The 21,635-nt window shown below is 45.2% G+C and overlaps 1 protein-coding gene across 5 annotated transcripts; it reads left to right on the forward strand.

The window, feature by feature from the left end:
• Positions 1 to 2,906: 2,906 nt before the first annotated feature.
• Positions 2,907 to 20,131, forward strand: LOC132388374 (zinc finger protein 229-like). 5 transcript variants are annotated; one of them, XM_059960712.1, is made up of 5 exons: positions 2,907 to 2,937; positions 6,471 to 6,639; positions 7,749 to 7,878; positions 15,089 to 15,217; positions 18,150 to 20,131. In XM_059960712.1, the coding sequence occupies exon 5, from the start codon at positions 18,557 to 18,559 to the stop codon at positions 19,778 to 19,780; it is 1,224 nt and encodes a 407-aa protein (XP_059816695.1). In that variant the 5' UTR covers positions 2,907 to 2,937; positions 6,471 to 6,639; positions 7,749 to 7,878; positions 15,089 to 15,217; positions 18,150 to 18,556; the 3' UTR covers positions 19,781 to 20,131. The 5 variants fall into 5 exon arrangements, with proteins under 5 accessions (XP_059816695.1, XP_059816697.1, XP_059816694.1 ...); XM_059960714.1 differs by lacking the exon at positions 15,089 to 15,217; XM_059960711.1 differs by lacking the exon at positions 7,749 to 7,878 and having other exon boundaries at positions 15,089 to 15,222.
• Positions 20,132 to 21,635: the final 1,504 nt, after the last annotated feature.

A 21,635-nucleotide genomic window follows, 5' to 3' on the forward strand; every position in this document is an offset into this window, starting at 1 on the left:
CACCTTCTCAGTCATAATTTTCACTGCACAAACTTCACTTCCGTGACACTCTTGAATGTCCGATATACTGCAGATGTCTTCCAATCATTCAGTTCCACTGCCTTCTCTGCATCTCTCATTACAATATCTCCAGCATTAATTTGCATTGGTTCTATATCTACACTTGACTCTAATTTATTCTTTATATTCTTAACAAAAAAGCTTTTAATACCTTCTTTGATATTTGTTGCCAGCTTCCTCCCATAATTCCTCTTTTCCTTTTCATCTGTGCCCGCGAGTATATTCGAACCCTTTGGGTTCAGGTGTAACCCGTCCTTTTCGTACTGGTCGTACCTCCCCCGGAAGAGGCCCCAGTGATCCAGGAATCTGAAGCCCTGACCCCTAGACAAGTCTCTCAGCCACACATTAATACGCCTGACAATGATATTCTTTCATCGTTAGCAGGGGCACAGGCACCAATTCTGAGATTATTACCCCAGAGGTCCACAGGGGTCTGGTTAGCAACGTTTCTTTTTCTGTTCTATGTCAATGCATCGGATGACAGTATTGATGGCCGTGGTCAAATTTACGGATGAAGTCGGATATTGAAAGGTCATGATAGAGAGCTCGTGGAGGGCTAAAGTATCAGGTTATCACAATGCCATACATACAACTTAAATATACAAACCATAGGCTTACTCCGCGGCTTGAGATTCTTAATTTGGAGAATGGCGCTTTATTCACAAAATCCTCATAGCCCACGTGACTGTGCACTGAACCCAGCAATGGATCCCGCCACTGCAGCCCCACAGTGCACTATGTACTGATTGCAAAGCTACGAAATTGCATGTGAATAGCCTCCCCTTCCCCAACTCCACTCTTTCTGCGTCACCGGCAGTCTGGGACATCTGACATCTCGCTGCCTCCGCCAGGACATTAAACTGTGACCATCTGTGGTCAGGGACTGATCTCTGGGGAACTCCAAACGCTTCCTCCTTCCAGTCTGAAAATGAACCACTCATCCAGCTGCACACTACCCGCAGTTTATCGATCTCCAACGAAAAAGCCTAATCACCTACTCCTGAGGATCAATAGCATTGCTGACTCTGAGTTTACCACTGTCAGATGCCATGAGGGACACAATAATCAGAAAGTTTCTCGTCGCGTCCGTGTAAATAAAATGTAATCTTAGTGGGTGTGTGGCGCATGCTCAGAATGCGAAGGAGATAGACAACCTGAGCAAAGTCACTGACTGATGAAGGGGAGGAATGATCCATTTTGATACAGAGAGGGAAGCAGAGAGTTTGATATTGTGCCTGATGCCGGAACTGTAGACAGCTAGAAGATGAAATCTTGTTCCTCCAAATTGTTTTGTGCTGTAACAGTGTTTTTCTCTGAAGGCACCAAGGAGATTAAAATTACCTGAGTTGAAATGTTCTCCTTCACCCACTGACGTGGTCTGTAAACTTTTAACAGTGTAGAAATGTCAAAAGATCTGTGTGTGGGAATCACAAACACAACAGAACGATAGCTCCGCTGTATCTGTCAGTTCACCAGCGTTTGAATGCCAGTGATCCTTGAATGTCGAGGCCGAGATGCTGGAGAAGACAGCGCCCCACTCGCTGCCAGGAGAGCCCGATCACGTGTCCATGTCTGTGATCTGATTGGATACAATGCCGTGAAGTTACAGCAGTTTGACGTCATACTCTGGCTCTCATTTTCGGAAGGGAATCAGTCAGCCATTGCAGATACACCAACAGCTTCGCACTGCGAAGCGGCCGTTCACCTGCTCCGTGTGTGTGAAGAGTTAACCCACCTTGTGATGCTCCGGTGAGTTCACAATAAATAGAGGCCACGTTTCTGTCCGGAGTGAGCAAAGAGCTTTACTCAATTATCCCAGCTGCTGCAGCACCAGCAACTGCACGTCAGGGAGGAAGATCAAATCAGCTCCGTGTTAAATGTTTAACCACCACGGTGACTGAAAGCCGCTGCAGGTTCATGAGGGATTGTTACTGTCAGATTCTGCAGTTCTTGTGAACCCTGGTCACTGAGCATTGGGGGACACTGTTCTGCTGATGTTAGCCTTAAACTAGACTGATGTTTATTACTGTGTTCCGTGAAAGATAAATCAGTTCTGTATCAAATCCCCTGTCTCTACCACACTCACTAATTTCAAAGGACTGTGCCTCAGACAGCTGGGTTGTTGCAATGCGCCTCTAAAGCCTGACAGCAGACTAGCGAGTGAATCTTCGGTGGAGCAAAGTCAGAATCCAAAGAGTTGCCAGCACCAATCAGGGCTCTAGGTCTCCGGAAAGAGACGGGGTCTGGAGCTTACAAGGAGGAGGAGGAAGAGGAACCAGACCAGCAGGGTGTGGCTATGAATGAAAGATGAGTAACATTTGGAAACTGGTCAATTGAAAAACAAAATGGTTAATGTCTACAAAACATTGCAGGTAATCTGCAGATCAGGCAACAAATGTGGAGAGGAATAAATGGACAGCATTTAGGCCGAGCCCTTTCAGCATGTCTGGACTGTGTACTCCTCTGCTTAGTTGTTGCTTGAACTGCAGAGCTCCTTCAGCATTGTGTGTGTGTGCGTCGCTGTTTTCCAGCAACTGCAGAATCTCTTCTGTTTCATATCTGCATTTGTAAGAGGATTGTACTTTGGCATTAAATAAACGAAATGCCTGTTGATATTGAGTGTATCGTTTATGGGAGCCGCTTTCTTGGTAAAAAAAAAACCTGCTGATTTTTCTACACACAAAACAAACTGAGGTACAGGCATGAAACCAGTGCTTGCAGAAAGTTTTAATGGCACCGGGATTACCCATAAAGCACTGCGAGTAAAATTTCGCTGTCGCTTGAAGTACCGATCAAATGCGCAGGCGTCAAGCTTGCCGCTGTCTTGGATAACTCCGCATGCGCACAGTACACAAAATGTCGGGAGGACCGGCAGAGGTAAGAGCGGGTGCTGGGTGGGCTTTAATTGAGTGACAATTTCTGTGAACACTGAACACCGTGACTCACAAACTCGGCACAGGACAGGTCTTTTTCCTCTCTCTCAGCCCCACGATCCGTACACGGGCCCCGGGAGCTTCCGGCTGATCAGGGAATGGGAGCAAATAGATCTCACAGACAGAGCCGAGCTCCAGAAAACTAAATGCAGGGATCAGAAACTCGGAGAAAGGGAACAAAATCTTTCTATCAGCTGTTGAGACAGTCACCTTTGTTCCGCCTCCAACCGCAGCTGCCGGCAATCCAGGCAACACACACAAAATGCCGGAGGAACTCAGCATTAGTACTCTTTTCTATCGATGCTGCCTGGCCTGCTGAGTTCCTCCAGCATTTTGTATGTGTTGCTTGTTCTGCCTGCTCTTGTTCTGGCGTTTTCTATCTGTGAGGACATGCTTTGACCCATTCTGTCTGGGTACGTACTGATATCAAACACCTTTGCCCTGGGCAACAAGTAGCTTTCACATCACAAATGTGCCAGACTCCAGTGAGACAGACTGCTGCCCTTCCCTTCATATTCTTTGGCATTGCCATCACCGAGTTCACCACTGTCAGCCACCTGGAGGGGGGTGGGTGTTCAGGGGAAATCTGACTTAAAGTATCATTTAGCAGGAAAATCACATACAGTGACAAGCAAAAGTTTGGTCATCCCTGGTCAAAATTTCTGTTGCTGTGAATAGCAATATAGTGAATAAAAGATGACCTGAGTTCCAAAAGGCATAAAGTTAAAGATGAAACATTTTTTAATATTTTAAGCTCGATTACTTTTTCTTTTCCAACTTTTACAGTTTCAAAATAACAAAAAAAGTAAAGGGTCTGAAGCAAATGTTTGGGCACCCTGCATGATCAGTACTTAGTAACAACCCTTTGGCAAGTATCGCAGCTTGTAAATGCTTTCTGTAGCCAGCTAAGAATCTTTCAATTCTTTTTTTGGGATTGTTGCACATTCTTCCTGCAAAAAGCTTCCAGTTCTGTGAGATTCTTGAGCTGTCTTGCATGCACTGCTCTTCTGAGGTCTATCCATAGATTTTCAATGATGTTTAAATTGGGGGAATGTGAGAGCCATGGCAAAACCTTCAGCTTGCACCTATTGAGGTGGTCCATTGTGAATTTTGAGGTGTGTTTAGGATCATTATCCTGTTGTAGAAGTCATCCCGTTTTCACCTTTAGCTTTTTTTACAGATGATGTGATGTTTATTTCCAGAATTTGTGGTATTTATTTGAATTAATTCTTTCCTCTACCAGTGAAATGTTTCCTGTGCCACTGGCTGCAACACAAGCCCAAAGCATGACTGATCCATCCTCATGCTTAACAGTTGAAGAGATGTTCTTTTCATGAAATTCTGCACCCTTTTTTTCTCCAAACATACCTTTGCTCATTGCAGCCAAAAAGGTTATATATTAACTTCCGCAGTCCACAGGGACTTGTTTCCAAAATGCATCAGGCTTGTTTAGATGTTCCTTTGCAAACTTCTGATGCTGAATTTTGTGGTGAAGATGGAGGAAAGGTTTTCTTCTGATGACTCTTCCATGAAGGTCATATTTGTGCTGATGTTGCTGCACAGTAGAACAGTGCACTACCACTCCAGACCTTAATCTTCGTTAAGGTCTTTTGCAGTCAAATGGAGGTTTTGATTTGCCTTTCTAGCAATCCTACAAGCAGTTCTGTGGGAAAGATTTCTTGGACGACTTCTGCCATTCCTGTTAACTGCCATTTCTTAATTATGTTACGAACTGAGGAAGCGGCTACATGAAAATGCTTTGCTATCTTCTTATAGCCTCCTCCTGCTTTGTGGCCATCAATTATTTTAATTTTCAGAGTGCTAGGCAGCTCCTTAGAGGAGCCCATGGCTGCTGATTGCTGGGAGAAGGTTTGAGGTGTCAGGGTATTTATAAAGCTTTGAAATTTTCATCACCTGGACTTTCCTGACAAAGATTATGAACAAGCCATAGCACTAACAATCTCATAAAGGTCTGAGACCTTGGTAAAAGTTATCTGAGAGCTTAAATCTCTTAGGGTCCCCAAACTTTTGCATGCTGTTCCTTTTATTTTTTTTCACTCTAAAATTACACAAAACAAAAATAATACACTAATGTTGCTTAAAATGTTGAACAGGGTGTTTCATCTTTAACTTTGACTTTTGGAGATCAGTTCATCTTCTACTCACTTCACTATTCACAGTTCTTGATCCAGGTAAAATGGACCTGGGGATCGAGCTGCTTGGGCTTATGAGGTGTTGAGTGAGTATTTCTGGTCTGGGATCAGCAGTTTGTTTCTGGAGTTCCTTTGGAAGCAAAGACTGCTAATCTGAGGAGAGGATGAATTCCCATTCCATCTCTCACAGGGAGAGGCTATGAGTAAATGGGCAGTTCCGTGTTTACAACAGTAGATATAGACCCTTGAGTTTGGTGTTGAACTGTGTTTGGAAATCACCCCCCCCCCCCCCCACTGTCACCTGTCTGTCACTCGGCAGAAATCAAGCAGAATCTCAAGTTGCTGGAGATCTGCATTAAAAACTGAAAATGTTTGAAGTCATTCTGATGAAATATATTAACCTGAATTGTAAAGTTTGTCCTCTCAACACAGCTGTTCCGTACGTGCTGAGTGTTTCTGGTAATTCCAGTTTCTGTTTATTACATTCACCCTGGAATGGTTTATATTTCCTGAAATGGACCTGTTTTAACCTGGAAATGGAAATGGGTCATTCTGTGATAGTAGAGCAGTAAAGCAAGCACAACTTTTCTCTGTAAATTATCCTGGTACCTGTTTGTGTTCAGTACAGTTGTTGCTGACAAGATTTACAAGAATAATCACAGGAAAGATTGGCTTTATGTATGAGGAGCATTTGGTGGTTCTGGACCTGTGCTCAATGGAGTTCAGAGGGACGGTGGAGGTGGTGGGGGAGATGTATGGTTAAGTAAACCTACCGAATGCTGAAAAGCCTGGATACAGTGGACATGGAGAGGATGTTTCCATTAGACGGAGAGTCTGCGATCTGACAGCACAGTCTCAGAATAAAGATGCTTCCCTTTAAAATTGAGATGAGGAAAAAAAAGTGGCCAAAAGATGTCTGATCTGTGGAATTTGCTGCCGCAGAGGTTGGTTGAGGCTGCCATTTGGGTATATATATGGCAGAGATTAATATACTCATGATTGCTGAGTAACTTCAGGATTACAGGAGGAAGGCAGGAATATGGTGTTGGAATAAAAATCAGCCATGGTTGAGTGGTGGGGCAGACCAGATAGATTGAATCACCTAATTCTGTTCCTGTGTCTTATGTCTTACCATGACTGAGTGATGGCTCCATCTTATCCCATATCGTTTTGTGATGTGTGAGGGACAATAAAAGATTGTTCACTGAGATCATTATATCTTCAATGTTTAAGTTTCAGTGAGTTTTGTTCTTAGTAACATTAAGCAGAAATGTCTGGTGCTCCTTTTTATTGTTAATGTGCTTCTTTATGTTTCATGTTAAAGTTAGACCTGCGGTGAGAGAGTTATTGGAAGAAAAACCCCAACTGGAAGGAAACCACGACTGTAGACGAGGGAACAGCAACAAGTGAACCTGCCCGAGGACTGAGAGCATCAACTGGAGAGAAACCCTTCTGACTCGGAGATTCCAGTGATTCAGTCAGGAGAAAGTTTGGTGAGTCTCATTTACTCAAACACTGGTCCTTTAGACATTACATTCCTCTACAAAAGAAGGTAGGGAATAGTTGGAGGGAGACTGAATGTGCCCAGAAGTACCAGTTATGCCTCTGTCAGACCCGGTTGGAATCACTTCAGGTCTGGTAATGTGCTTCCAGCAGCCCAGCCCTTTAAAAGCTATCCCATTCTGTCAAAGTCAAATCCAGATAAAGTCACTCAGAGACCGTATGAGCACAAACTCTTTATTCGAAGCACCTGGGGCTTATTCAGTTAGTCACTCAAACAGGAAGAGTCTATGACTGTTCCCGCCCAATCCACTAACTGACTAACAATTCCCCTTACACCACAGATATATCTGCCAGATACCCACCACATAAGACAGGCTGGGGCCAAAGTTATTTACTACATGACAGCCCCTAAAGACAAATTACAAAATAGTCATAATGGCTTACACACACAGAACAGACTGAAGCTGTCCTATCTCTACACGTGAGTGCACAAGGAGATGAGCATCCTGGAACCCGAGCTAGCTTACCTCAAGAAGAAATAGGGCTCAGCATGGCTTAGAGCATCTGGTGCTCATCAGCAGTCTCTTTCAGAAAAACAGGCTGCTATTGTTTAACCAAGTGTTAACCCTTTTGCATACTTTATCACTCCCTCCTTTTGATCATTAAATGATCAACAAAGCAGTAGTTTTTTACAGAGAAATCAACTGAGTACAGCATTGACTTATCAGTGAGTAAAAACAGCGTTCAACAGTAATTGTAACAATGATAAGCACAACTATTAGGCCATAATGCAATATCATGCCCCACATATTAACTAACAGGCCTTCAAAGGCCACCATTTCGAACCTTCAGTGAACCCGTTTAAATCCTGCCCTACTTTCTTCATGCTGTCAATCTCCTTGGCAGTGTGCTCAGAGAGGGATGTAACGTTAGTAGACTCATCAGGGATATAGGTGCAGCATTCTGTGTCAATATTAGCACAGGTTCCACCTTTCTCAGTGAGGATAAAATCTAAAGCCATATAATTCTGAAGGACTGCTTGCCAGATTGCAATCATTTCAGTGGATACTTCTGTTACTTGGGCCTGTGTTTCTGTCAGGGACCCTGCAGTATTGTGTCCAGCTCCTCGTGCTATAGCCAAATTGATTGGTGGATTCCTGGCTACTCCATAGGAGAGAAAAGTGATCATCCAGAATCGCTCAGTTGTTCCTCTCCGCTGCCGTGCACCTGTGAGTATGGCCAGGATGCATGTTTCCCAGTCTAGGAAGTTGCATTTGGTGGGAGCCTGAGATACCATCCCTCAGAACACCGACAGCCACAGTCATTTCTGATAATACCACATTTCCTCACCTCACTTTCCCGGGTGTTGTTTGAGAAAGCCCAGGCTGAGAGTTCCTCACTCTGGTTGAGTAGGATTACTGACATTGGAATCATAGTTTTACCATGCTGCGGAATTTCAGCACAAACCCAGCAGGCCCCTAGTTCTACCTGTTTGGCATCGGTGTGACAGAGACACAGAAATGTGTTAACATGAGGGCCCCCGGATGCTGGGGTGAGCCCTGTCAAAGACACAAGCATGAACACCACTATCAGAAAATACATTTTCCTTTAGTCTGAGAGAGTCCTTCTACTCAGTTCCTTCAGTAACACGTCTGTAGTCTATTCGATGTATCCACCGAGATTGCCCCTTCAGTTTTGCAGCCGTGGGAGTGGTCAGTAACACCTGATATGCTCCTCTCCACCGAGATCTGAGTTTCCCACAATCCCAGTTCTTGATCAGGACAATATTCCCTGGTTCTGTGGTGGGATAATCACTCCTCTGTGAGGAGGAGTGAAAATTCTCTTCCTTGTAAGCCTGTCGTACTTGTATATGTAATGCTTGGAGAATTTTGGTTATTTCCCATCTCTTCCCCAAGGGTATCAATTTTGAATTTTGCTGGTAGAATTTCTGGGAGCAATGGATACAAGGTGGTCCCCAGGGTGTCCTCATGGACCGTCCATACATCACTTCAGCTGGTGATGACCCTGTTTTCCCCCGTCGGGTAACCTTCATGTGGAATAGGGCTAACGGTAGGTCCTTCAACCAAGTGAGGTCAGTCTCCACCGTTACTTTGGCAATTTAATCTTCAGAGTGCCATTGGCTCTTTCCACTATGGCAGCAACCCGTGGGTGGTGTACGGTAGAATTATTGCCTGGTAGCTGGTTTGTTACATACCTCTTTGTTCACTTTCACCACAAAGTGTGGGCCATTGTCAGAGCTCAGCATCTCTGGCAGGACATACCTGGGAATTATTTCCTGTAATAATACCTTCACAATAGTCATAACAGTATTATTGGGAGTTGGAATAGCTTCAGTCCATCTACTAAACACATGTATAATAACTAAGCATTATCTATAGCAATGTACTCTAGGCAATTGAATAAAATCAACTTGTAGACACGAAAAAGGTCCACCTGTCAGGGGAGTCATACCCGGTGTGCTGGTTACAGGTTACCACCCATTCCCTCCTTTCCCAGGTGTGTACACTTCTGTATATAATCAACCAATATTGGTAAGAACTGTGCAGGAACACAAACCTGTCCCACTGGCGTGATCCAAAATCCTAGTTCGGGGTCTTTCTGGCACCCAATCTGGGACCACAGCTTGCACTCCTCCTCAGAGGCGTCCCCCTGAAAAATACGTACCTCCCTCATGTCTGGCAAACCCGTTCTGCTTGAGTCACGGAGGATTGCTTGACGGGAACCTCAGAGGACTACGACTATTGAGGATTGTGCAGCAATTTTCGCTGTGTAATCTGCTAAAGGATTGCGTTTAGTGACCCAGTCTGACTGGCGGGTGTGGGCCGCACATTTAATAATAGTCAAATCTCGAGGTAGCTGTGGAGCAGTGAGTAAGTTGTTTACAAAGGTAACATTACTAATGGGGTAGCCAGAGGAAGTCAGGAATCCCCATGTTCCCGAAGTCATGTACAATTCCAAATGCATAACGGGAGTCTGTGTGAACGTTTACACTTTAGTCTGTTGCTAGGATACAGGCAGGAGTCCGAGCAAACAGCTCAGCCTTCTGGGTGGAGTCAGCTGCTTCAAAAGAAGCCTGCTCAGTTATTTCACTGTCCGTCACTATCGCATAGCCAGAATATTGTTTCCCGGCTGGATCCACAAAAGAGCTTCCATCCTCACAAAACGTTGCCTCAGGGTAGAGGGCGTATTGAGGTATGGATGGGAGAATCTATCACCGTGATCCAGACGGGGCAGTTGGTGCGGCCAACTTCATGGCCTGAGGTTGCCCAGAGACGGGGTACAATGTCTAGGGTTCAGTCAATATTAATAGAGTGTCTTACCAGATATCCCGTCTTCACCTCAGACTCCTTCCAGTATTGGAGTTGTCCCGCGACCAAGTTTTGCCAGTCTCCCTCGTTACTGGAGGCTTGTTACATCAAAATGTAGGCAAGGAACCCTAGGGTCTTTGGTTTGAACCCAAGGCAAACCTTAAAGGTGGCGTGGGGAACAACCAGTCCTGTGTGTCACCAAAGGAAATCTGGAACTTTGGCCAGAAATGCACTGCCCTCATTTCCTTTAACCTCCCCAATCACCGTGACTGGGAAATTCTGTCCCTCGCGGGGAGCATAACACTGGCTTTGCTCAGTTGTGCACCCCGGAGGGTCACAGCACAGAGTCACATGAGAGCCGGCCGGGGGCAGAAGGGGTTCAAACACAGTGGAGTCCAGATTAAGTGCCCACCACTGGGAGTTCAGAAACTGGGGAAGCTGTTCGCTAGTCCCAGGGTGATACCCTTGTCCATGCATAGAATCTCAACCTCCAATGGACAGAGCAAGTCTCTCCCTGCAAAACTACACCCCCGACTGGTGGTGACTGTAACTGAAACCTCACACTGGTTCCCCTGGAATTCCACCTGCAGTGGCTGGGTACGTGGATACGTACATTCCATTCATTCAAACCCAAACAGAGTGATTGTCGCGACTGATAGCTGAAATCCCTTTTCTGATACTATTTCCTGATTGAGAGAGGTTGTGGTTGCCCCCATATCAATCTTAAACGGAACAGGAATTCCAGCAACTTGCAATGTTACATTGGGCTCTTCCTGAGGGGTGGTGCTCACGGTAGGAAGCATCCTTGATTGTCAATTTCTAAACAGGTTGTTGTCCCCACCTGTCCCTTGGTAAGTGTTTGTTCCCATTTCTTATCCCCAGATACAGCACACAATGTCAGGTCCCAATAATATGTCAAAACTCATCGCATTTGATTTCGATCATTGTCAGGCCAATCCATATTATTTGTTTTAATCATGTTGGCTATCTCAGTTTGTAAGCATTGGAGCAGTAAGGTGTTAAACTGGGGAACAGATTCCCATCATTAAAGACTCGGTCTCCTGCGAAAGTGCCGTAGCAGGCCACAAATCACTCCCAATAGTCTATTCCCGATTCCCCAGGCTTAGGTTTGCATTCAAGAACTTCAGTGATGTTTACAGGTTGCTGGAGAGCCCTTTCCAAGGCTTGAATAATCCAGTCTGTCTGTTCATTCTCATTATGGTTTCCTGCCTGTAACTCCTGACATGTTTGGTATCTCAATTCTGCCTTCCATTTCCGCCCCTCATCAGCTGAGAGAGTCACCCATCAGAGTCCGAATAAATCTTGCAGAGTCACATTAAACATTTGGATAGTACCGTGGACATACTGAGCAAACTCTGCTGGTTTTTCTTTTCTATCTGGGACCTGATTCATGATCATTATCATTTCTTGAGGCTTCCAGGGTGCATACACAGGAATCACTGAGTACTGTCCCTCCTCCAGCTGGTGGACTGGGCAGCATTCGGGTGGGCAATTGCCTTCAGAACCATAGAACATTACAGCACAGAAACAGGCCTTTTAGCCCTTCTTGGCTGTGCCAAACCATTTTAGTCGCACTGACCTGCACCTGGGCCATATCCCTCCAAACCCCTCTCATCCATGTACCTGTCCAAGTTTCTCTTAAATGTCAAAAGTGAGCCCACATTCACCACTTCATCTGGCAGCTCATTCCACACTCGCCCCACTCCCTGCCTGAAGAAGACCCCCATTGATGTTCCCTTTAAACTTTTTCCCCCTTCACCCTTAATCCATGACCTCTAGTTTTTTTTTCCGCCTGGCCTCAGTGGAAAAAGCCTGCTAGCATTCACTCTATCTATACCCATCATAATTTTATACACCTCTATCAAATCACCCCTAATTCCAGTATGCTCCAGGGAATAAAGTCCTAACCTATTCAACCTTTCACAATAACTTGGTTTCTCAAGTCCCGGAAACATCCTTGCAAACCTTCTCTGCACTCTTTCAATTTTATTAATACACCTCCTGTAATTAGGTGACCAAAACTGCACTGAATACTCCAAATTCTGTCTCACCAATGTCTTATACAACCTCACCATTACATTCCAACTCTTATACTCAATACTTTGATTTATAAAGGCCAATGTACCAAAAGCTCTCTTTACAGCTTGTGACGCCACTTTTAGGGAATTATGTATCAAATAACAAATAACAATGGACCCAGCACTGATCCCTGTGGCACGCCACTAGTCACAGGCCTCCACTCAGAGTAGCAATCCTCCACTACCACTCTCTGGCTTCTTCCATTGAGCCAATGTCTTTGTGGAGCCATTAACTCTGGGGTTCTATTGGATCCTTCCCTCCCCGTCTCGGAATAGTTATCGGTATTCCCTTTCTGAATCTCAGGGTATTGGGACCTCCCCCTTCCCTGCCGCCCCTGTTTTACCCGAGCAGCCACCGTATCTGAGTACTGGGAGGATTGGGGTTCGGGAGCACCGGGTGCACTCGGCTCCTGGTTGGGTGTTGGGGTGGGGTGTACGGTGGGTGCCCACACCTCAGTCACTGTCCTCAAACAGGGTAAGTATGCCAGACATGGGTTCAGGATCTCTTGTTTCCCTATCAGTTCGAACTTCAGACTGACATTCCTGCCATTCTGTCCTATCTCGGCTGGGCACGGTTTGCTTATGTTGTTTTCCCTGCTCTTGTTTTCTGCGTCTATCCACCCATTCACGCTCTGCTTTTCGCGTCTCCAAACCTTTGGCGTTCCTCCTGCTGTACGTACCTCTACCCTTTGTCACATGCATTATTCCTCCAACTTGCTAATAACGTACCATTCCACTCTGCATCTGCCTTATCCTTCCATTCCCTTTCCAACAATTTCCACTTCTTTCCACTGTTCTTATTCCATATCAAATTTACTGCTTGTTCTCATGAGGTAATATCCCAGGTTCCCCCCCCAGTGGCCAGATTTTGTTCCCCAATTTCTTATTCAGCGCTGCAATCTTTTTCCTTGTCTGGAAAACTCTCACACATTGTGTCGGGCTGCTCCTGGCCCACTCGTATCAATCGACTGCAATTGACCCATGTTCTCTAAGTAATTTACCCGGCACAAAGCCTCCTGCTTAAGTAACAAACAGATAAATTTACCCGGCTGGCACCTCCTGTCCACTTAATAAATTTACCCGGCTGGCACTTCATGCTCATTTAATAAATTTACCCGGCTGGCACTTCATGCTCATTTAATTAATTTACCCGGCTGGCACTTCATACTCATTTAATTAATTTACCTGGCACGTCTGCCTCCTGCCCACTTAGTAAAATTTAGCCTCCCTTAGAAGCGTCTCCCAACAGATTCTTTCCCAATCCCTTCAAGGTATGTGATCACCTTGGGCGAGGGTTCGTACCAGGAACTAATGGAGAGCGACGAAAGGTAAAATACCTATTAGGTGCCCGGTCGATCTCCACATTCCCCAGAGTGGTCCAGCCACTTACTCAGCCTCTCTGCTTGGCACTCCCTATATTGGGATCCTGTTCATGATGCCAAATGTTAAAGTTGAATCTGAATAAAACTTGGGAGACTAGGTTCTTATCGTCACCACGGTTTATTGCGCATTCTCCTGCAGGAGTTTGAGACGCACGTCGAAGGAAAGGCACGTAAGCACTGCCATCATCTGGCAAGTGGACTGACTTAGTCAGGTTACAGCCGTGTATTTATACATGAACCCAGACATTTATACATAGTAAGCCCCAGACATTACTATTGCAAGATGTTATTTGAACTGGTATGCCCACCAGGTCTGTTGGCGCAAAACTTAATTACGTAGATAAGAGAGTTCACTAAATGAAGGTTTTAATTACAGATGGATATACTGTCCAGACCTTATCAGTTATTCCCTTTGCAAGGCCCTGACTTAATTACAGACAGATGTTCATTCCTGTCCTTTTCAGCCAGTCCTCCTTCCTTGACTCAAACGAGGGTACAATGTATAATGTTATCAGCTAACGAGGATACAATGCATAATATTATCAGCTCTCAGTGAGTCTCTCTGCATGCCACAGAAAACTGGTAATGAGCCTGTCTTAGCAAACCACTAAACACAGAGTTTACTTCAGTTCAAAAATTCCTATTCAGTCCCTAATATTTTTTTAGCCAGAGGTTACATAGGTTCAAAATATTTTTTTTATATATATCCTTAATTCCTCAGGAGGGTTCACGGGAAATATTTATGTCCATTATAGAAACTGGTGTTCCCTGTGTGTATTGTGGTGATGCAAAAGTTGCTGGAGAATTTACAAGAGGGAAGAAGTGGAGTGATATTTGGAACTCTGACTTTTTAAACCGTAATTTAGCAAACAATCCACTTATGGACAATATGCAAGAGCTTTGGTGAGAAAACCCTTCATTACCCATTACAGGCCTGCTATAGAGTGTGAGAGAGCAGATGAACTCAGTCGAACCTGTTACGTATCCCGTAACTGGATAACTTACCAGCAAAGATAGAGAGGTCCGTTGAAGTCTGATGTCACTATTTTCAAACATTTTTATTTATAAAGCGGCACAAAAGTAAGTGTGCTGTCTTTACGACAGTTATTTAGTTTATAATATTTTCGCTTAGTAATTCATTCAATAGTATTTTCTAGTTAGAATTAGAAGTGTTTAAAGTGTATTCATTGCATGTAAAATATATCGGCATGCGATGATGTCACATCCGGTTTCGCCGCGTCTTGTGGGAAAACACCGGTTTGAAATTAGCGCGAGGGTGGGGGCTTTCCACGAGGCTCACCTGAGCACAAGCAGTTTTGCAGGCATGAGAAATCACAGTGAGAGCAACGCTGTAAGTTAATAGATAATCGATATATTGAACTAAGATGTTAATGCTGATCCTGTTAGAGGTAACGACGGTAGATAATGTTTATGCTTTCGTTAGTTAAAGAGTCGCGGATAGTTTGCATGGAAGTGTATTTAAAGTAGTCAATGGAGCAGGTAAACTCTCCCTGTATACTGCACCTTAGTGTAATGTAGTTATAGTCACCTTTGCAAGTATTTACACTTGAAATGTGATATTAAGGAAGGAATAAATACTGTATCAATCTTGTATTGTTTTATCAACAGTTTTCACCATATGTTAATGTGAAGAGTGAACAGTAAATGGTTAATCTTACTGCGATCTGGTTTGCATTGGCTGTGGTTTATCCGGACGTTAAATTCGGCGTTTCGTTACACCCGAAGGAGAACGTTACAGTAAGGTTAATACAAACATTCAGATAATGCACGTCGTCAATACTCAGTCTAAAGCGCGGGTGTAGTAATAATCATCATTAAAAAGTAATCTAGACTGTTGTCTAGGGGATAATATATTGTCTGTTGCAAATATAAAAGTCACTCAGAAGTCTGCAGACTTTAGCCTTTCGGGGTTTCACATGTTTTAGAGGGATCGGTGAAAAACGAAAAAAAACTTGCCCAGGTCTTTATGAAGTCACTCCATAAAATCAGGGGAACGTGGTTTCCCCGTTGTTAGTTCAAAGTCCTTCTCGGTATTATCAGCCACCCGCTCCCCAGGCAAAGGAGTTAGGAGCGCACATGGCGTTGAGTGACTTCCAGCTATTACGGGAGCCTTGAGCGAGGGTGTCCTTCTGGTGCGTCGCTGGAGTACTGCCTCCTGCAGTCCCCTTTTATCTTGACTTGCAGAGTTGTAGATGTCCATCAAAGTAGGGTGATGCAATCCCCACCCCCACATTGCCCGAGGGTGTCCATATCCATGGTAACTGTCACGTAGCAGGGACATGCACGTCACACAGGTGCCTCTAAGAACAATGGCCAAAACCGTTGCATTGTCTCTCACTTCCTGGGTCCGAGACCCAAATTAATAGCAATCTTGCGATTCTCCGGAAGGAAGGAGCTGCTCCCGCCCCTTCGGCCCCTCAGAGCTGTGGTACATTCATAACAAACCCAGAGGAGGTCAAAGTTCTTATTGACAGTGATTTGCTAGCTGTTAAAATGAATACCTCAGTACAGAATAATCACGATGCACATTATGCAGGAACAGTTTGTGGTTGTGATGAATTGCGTCCCCAATATCGTTTGGGCCCCTTTTAAACACCTGTCACTGTAAATGCCCTGACTCATGGGAAGTTCACATCTACAGATGCACTGGGCTGTCTGTATCACTCTCTGCAGGTTCCTGAGATTGAAGGAAGTACAGTTCACATATCAGGCAGTGATGCAGTCAGTCAGGATGCTCTCAATTGTCTCCCTGTAGAAAGCACTTAGGATTTGGGGCCCATAACAAACTTCTTCAACCATCTGAGGTGTAAAAGGGGCTCCTGTGCGCTTTTCACAACACAGCCGGTATGAACAGACCATGTGAGATCCTTGTTGATGTTTGTACTCAGGAACTTAAAGCTGTTCACCCTCTCAACCCCAGATCCATTGATGTCAATAGGGGCTAGCCTTTCTCCATTCCTTCTGTAATCCACAATCAGCTCCTTTGGTTTTGTGACAATCAGGGAAAGGTTGTTTTCTTGACACCAGTCAGATATTGTTCAGACCTCAGATAAGAGTCAGCAATCAAATGGTCAAGCATGGTATGAATGTGCTGAGCTGCATTTATCACAATTCAAGAAGCATCGTAGGAAAGCCAGATGAGCTGAGGACAGGGAATTATGATATTGTACCCATTATTGGGACTTGGTTGCACCCAACAGTCTGAGGGATTTAGAGGAACAAATTTCCAGATTAGAGGAACAAATTTTGCTGTTTTCTGGCCAAGGAGTACTTGGTAAGTGGGAGGCCTTCAGAAGTGTAACTTTGAGGGTGTAGAGTTTGTACGTGCCTTACAAAATAAAAGTTGAAAGGTGACTGGGGCAGGAAACCTTGGTTTTCAAGAGGTATTGAGGCCCCGGATATTTTGTTCCTCTAAATGCCTCAGACTGTTGGGTGCTACCAAGACTCATTAATGACTAAAATATCATGATTCCACGCACTGAGCTCATCTGAATTTCTTTACTTGTCTTCAGTTGGTTTCTAAAAGCTTCCCAATAGTTTTTGCTCTTTCGTTTGCCCTCTGTTTTGCTTTTTTGTTTGCTTTGGCTTCTCATCTCAGCCACAGTTGTGTCCTCCTGCCTTTCCAATGCTTTCACTTCTTTGGGATGTATCAATCACTCAGCTCCCAAATTGCTCCCAGGAACTCCAGCCATTGCTGCTCCGTTGCCACTCCTACCGTTTCCCTTCCAAACAAGTTTGGCCAGCTTCTCTGTCACAGAAATGTGGAGAAGTTCAGTACGGAAACAGGCTACTTGGCCCATCTAGTCAATGCTGAAAAAACATTTAAGCTGTCAAATGCAACTATCTGCACCGGGACAATCACTCTCCATACCCCTACCATCCAGGCTCCCATCCAAACTTCTTTTAAATGCTGAAAACGAGCTCATATTCACCGATTGTGCTGACATCTCATTCCAGTCTCACACAACCATTTCAGTGAAGTCTATTTCCACACGCTCCCATTAAATTTTTACCTTCACCACTTACATCGCCACACCCAACCTCAGTGAAAATGCTGCTCGTGTTTACCCTATCTGTACACAAATAATTTTGTATACTTTGAACAAAACCTGAAAGCAATGTATGGTTCCCTTGTTTATGTTCAGAGCGTATTTCAGATGAAAAGATGATGAGGGGCATTGATTGCATGGATAGTCAGAGGCTATTTCCCAGGTTTAAAATGGCTAACATGAGGGGCATAGTTTTAAGGTGCTTGGAAATGGATGCTGCGGGGCTGTCAGGGGTAATTTTTTTTTACTCAGAGGGTGATGGGTGCGTGGAATGCACTGCCAGATGTTTGTGTGAGAGTGTTTCAGTTACTGTGGGGTCGGGTACCCATGCAGCTCAGTGGGAACAGGGAATAATATCAATGGAGAGAGTCAGACTGAGCCAGGTCACAGATTGGAGATGGCAGAAATGCCCCATTCTTGCAGAGACAGGAAAAGCATCAGAGAATTTGCTGCTCATTCCAGATACCAGCACTGTTCCCAGTTAGATGATGACTTCTCTCTCCAACTTGGGTTGAACTTCACTCTAACGGTGTGATGCCAGATCACACCTTGACAAATCGGTGATCTCATCTGAAATGTTGTACTTCACCCATTGATGGATTTTGTAAATTTTTTTACAGGTTAAAAATGACAAGGAATTTGTCTACGGGAATCTCAAACAGATCACGTCAGGTTTGCTGTCTCTATCCAGATATTTAAGACGAGGAGCAAGGGATTCATTCAACCTTCCTTCCTGCTCAGACTGTGTGGAGGGATTCATTTGCTCATCTGACCGACTGGCACACCCGTTATTTTACACAAGAGAGAGTCCGTTCATATTCTCAGACTGTGGGAAGGGATTCACTCGGTCATCTCAACTGAAGGAACATCAGCGGGTTCACACTGGCCAAGGCCATTCATCTGTTTTGTGGGTGAGAAGGGATTCAGTCACTCTTCTCAGCTGTGGACACACCAGTCAGTTCACACTGGGCAGAGGCTGGTCATCTGCTGAATTTGTGGGGAAGGATTCACTCGGTCATCTGATCTAATGGCTCATCAGCGAGTTCGCACTGGGGAGAGGCCATTCACCTGCTCGGACTGTGGGAAGGGATTCAAATACTCATCTAAACTGAAGGAACACCAGCGAGTTCACACTGGAGAGAAGCCGTTCACCTGCTCAGACTGCGGGAAGAGATTCACTCGTTCATCCACCCTAATGGCACACCGGCGAGTTCACACCGGGGAGCGGCCGTTCACCTGCTCAGACTGTGGGAAGGGATTCACTTGCTCATCTAAACTGAAGGAACATCAGCGAGTTCACACTGGAGAGAAGCCGTTCAGCTGCTCAGACTGTGGGAAGGAATTCACTCGGTCATCCGACCTACTGACACACAGGTCAGTTCACACTGGGGAGAGGCCGTTCACCTGCTCGGACTGTGGGAAGGGATTCACTTGGTCATCGGACCTACTGGTACACCAGCGAGTTCACACTGGAGAGAGGCCGTTCACCTGCTCAGACTGCGGGAAGGGATTCACTTGCTCATCCCAACTGAAGGTACATCAGAGAGTTCACACTGGGGAGAGGCCGTTCACCTGCTCAGAGTGTGGGAAGAGATTCACTCGGTCATCTGAACTACTGGTACACAAGTCAGTTCACACTGGGGTCAGGCTGTTCACCTGCTCGGACTGCGGGAAGGGATTCACTCGGTCATCCACCCTAATGGCACACCAGCGATTTCACACCGGGGAGCGGCCATTCACGTGCTCAGACTGTGGAAAGGGATTCCCTTGCTTATCTAACCTGAAGGAGCATCAGAGAATTCACACTGGAGAGAGGCCGTTCTCTTGCTCAGACTGTGGGAAGGCATTCATTTCGTCATCTAAACTGAAGGTACATCAGCGAATTCACACTGGGGAGAGGCCATTCACCTGCTCAGACTGCGGGAAGGGATTCACTCAGTCATCTGACCTACTGGTACACCAGTCAGTTCACACTGGAGAGAGGCCGTTCACCTGCTCAGACTGCGGGAAGGGATTCACTCGGTCATCCAAACTACTGGTACACCAGCGAATTCACACTGGCGAGAAGCCGTTCAACTGTTCAGTCTGTGGGATGAGATTCAGTCAGTCATCCACCCTACAGAGACATCAGCGAGTTCACACTGGGGAGAAGTCGTTCACCTGCTCAGTCTGTGGGAGGAGATTCACTCGGTCATCCCACCTACTAAGTCATCAGCGAGTTCACACGGGAGAGACTGTTCACCTGCTGTGAATGTGGGAAAGAATTCATATGGTCATCTTGACTACAGAGACACCAGCAAGTTCACACCAGTGGTAGAGGCTGTCCACCTGCTCAGACACTGGGAGGAGTTTCTCTCAGCCTTCTCAATCAAATGTGCATGATTGAGTTCAGGCTGGGTACAGGCCGTTCACCTGCTGTGAATGTGGGAAGGGATTCACTCAGTAACCTAACCTTGTGACTACACTACTGGGTTCATACTGGGGAGAAAGTTTCAGTAAGCTTCATGCTGGAGATTTGTCCGTCACCATTGCTGAATGCAATTTCAACAGTGACTATCGGTGCTGAACTCTGCAATTATTGCTGCTGCTCACCACATCCAGTTCTTCACACTGGTCACTGGGTGACTGGGAGGAGTTTCTTCTGGATATTCACCTTTAATGGGACTAGAGTTTACAGTCTGGATCTGGGAAAAATAAATCAGTTCAATTTTAAACTCTGTCTCCGGTACTTAGTGAATGTATAATACACCTAGTGTACAGTAGAGAAGTTATAACAGTGTACAGTAGAGAGTCAACTCAGGCCAGCTGTGCCCTGCCAGTGATTCTATTCCATGACAGTTTGTTTCAATCCTCCCCTGTTGTTCATCTCTCGCTCTCCCTGTGTTAATGGGTTTCAAACAGTCACCACTCCATGGGTGAAGATGTTCCCCTTGAATTCTCTGTAGACTGAAGAAGTCAAGCTGACTACAGTTCTATCTGACTATTTCCTCATCCTTCAAATCTCTGGGCTGAGGAGGAATGATATTGGTAGTTAACCCCCTTATTCATGCCTCATTTCCACATTATGGGTTATCTTTCCTGCTTCTAAAGGTTTAAGATAGAAACATTGAAAACTTACGGCACAATACAAGCCCTTTGATCCACAAAGTTGTGCCGAACGTGTTCCTACCCAAGAAATTACTAGGGTTACCCATAGCCCTCTATTTTTCCAAGCTCCATGTACCTATCCAGGAGTCTCCTAAAAGACCCTATTGTATCCACCTCCACCACTGTTGCCAGCATGCACTATGCACTCACTGTGTTTAAAAAAAAATTACCCCTGACATCTCCTCTGTACATACTTCCAAGCATCTTAAACCTGTGCTATCTTGTGGCAGCCATTTCATGCCCTGGGAAAAAGCCTCTGATTATCTGCATGATCAATGCCTCTCATCATCTTATACACCTCCATTAGGTTACCTCTCATCCTCCGTCTCTCCAATGAGAAAAGGCCAAGTTTTCACAAGGCATGCTCCCCACTCCAGGCAACATCCTTGTAAATCTCCTCAGCACTTTCTATGGTTCCTACATCCTCCCTGTAGTGAGGCAACTAGAACTGAGCACAGTACTCGTGTGGTCTGACCAGGGTCCTATATAGCTGCAACATTACCTTTCGGCTCCTAAATTCAGTCCCATGATTGATGAAGGCCAATACACTGTATGCCTTCTTAACCACAAAGTCAACCTGCACAGCTGCTTTGAGCTTCCCATGGACTCGGACCCCATGATCCTTCTGATCCTCCACACAGCCAAGAGTCTTACCATTAGTACTATATTCTGTCATCGTGTTTGACCTACCAAAATGAACCATCACACTTCACACTTCACCACTCCGTCTGCCACTTCTCAGCCCAGTTTTGCATCCTATCAATGTCCCGGAGCCCTCCGTGCTATGCACAACACCCCCAACCTTTGTCATCAGCAAACTTACTACCTATCCCTCCACTTCACCATATAGATAATTTCTAAAAATCACCAAGAGTGAGGGTCTGAACAGATACCTGAGTCACTCCACTGGTCAACGACCTCCTGGTTGTGTCCAGCTGGGCATCAGCATTTCTGGATTT

Source organism: Hypanus sabinus, unplaced genomic scaffold (genome assembly GCF_030144855.1).
Source record: "Hypanus sabinus isolate sHypSab1 unplaced genomic scaffold, sHypSab1.hap1 scaffold_307, whole genome shotgun sequence".
NCBI classification, from domain to species: domain Eukaryota; kingdom Metazoa; phylum Chordata; class Chondrichthyes; order Myliobatiformes; family Dasyatidae; genus Hypanus; species Hypanus sabinus.

Bases quoted from the DNA above. Each gene is read 5' to 3' on its own strand.
- LOC132388374 (XM_059960712.1), top strand. From the start codon at position 18,557: ATGGCTCATCAGCGAGTTCGCACTGGGGAGAGGCCATTCACCTGCTCG.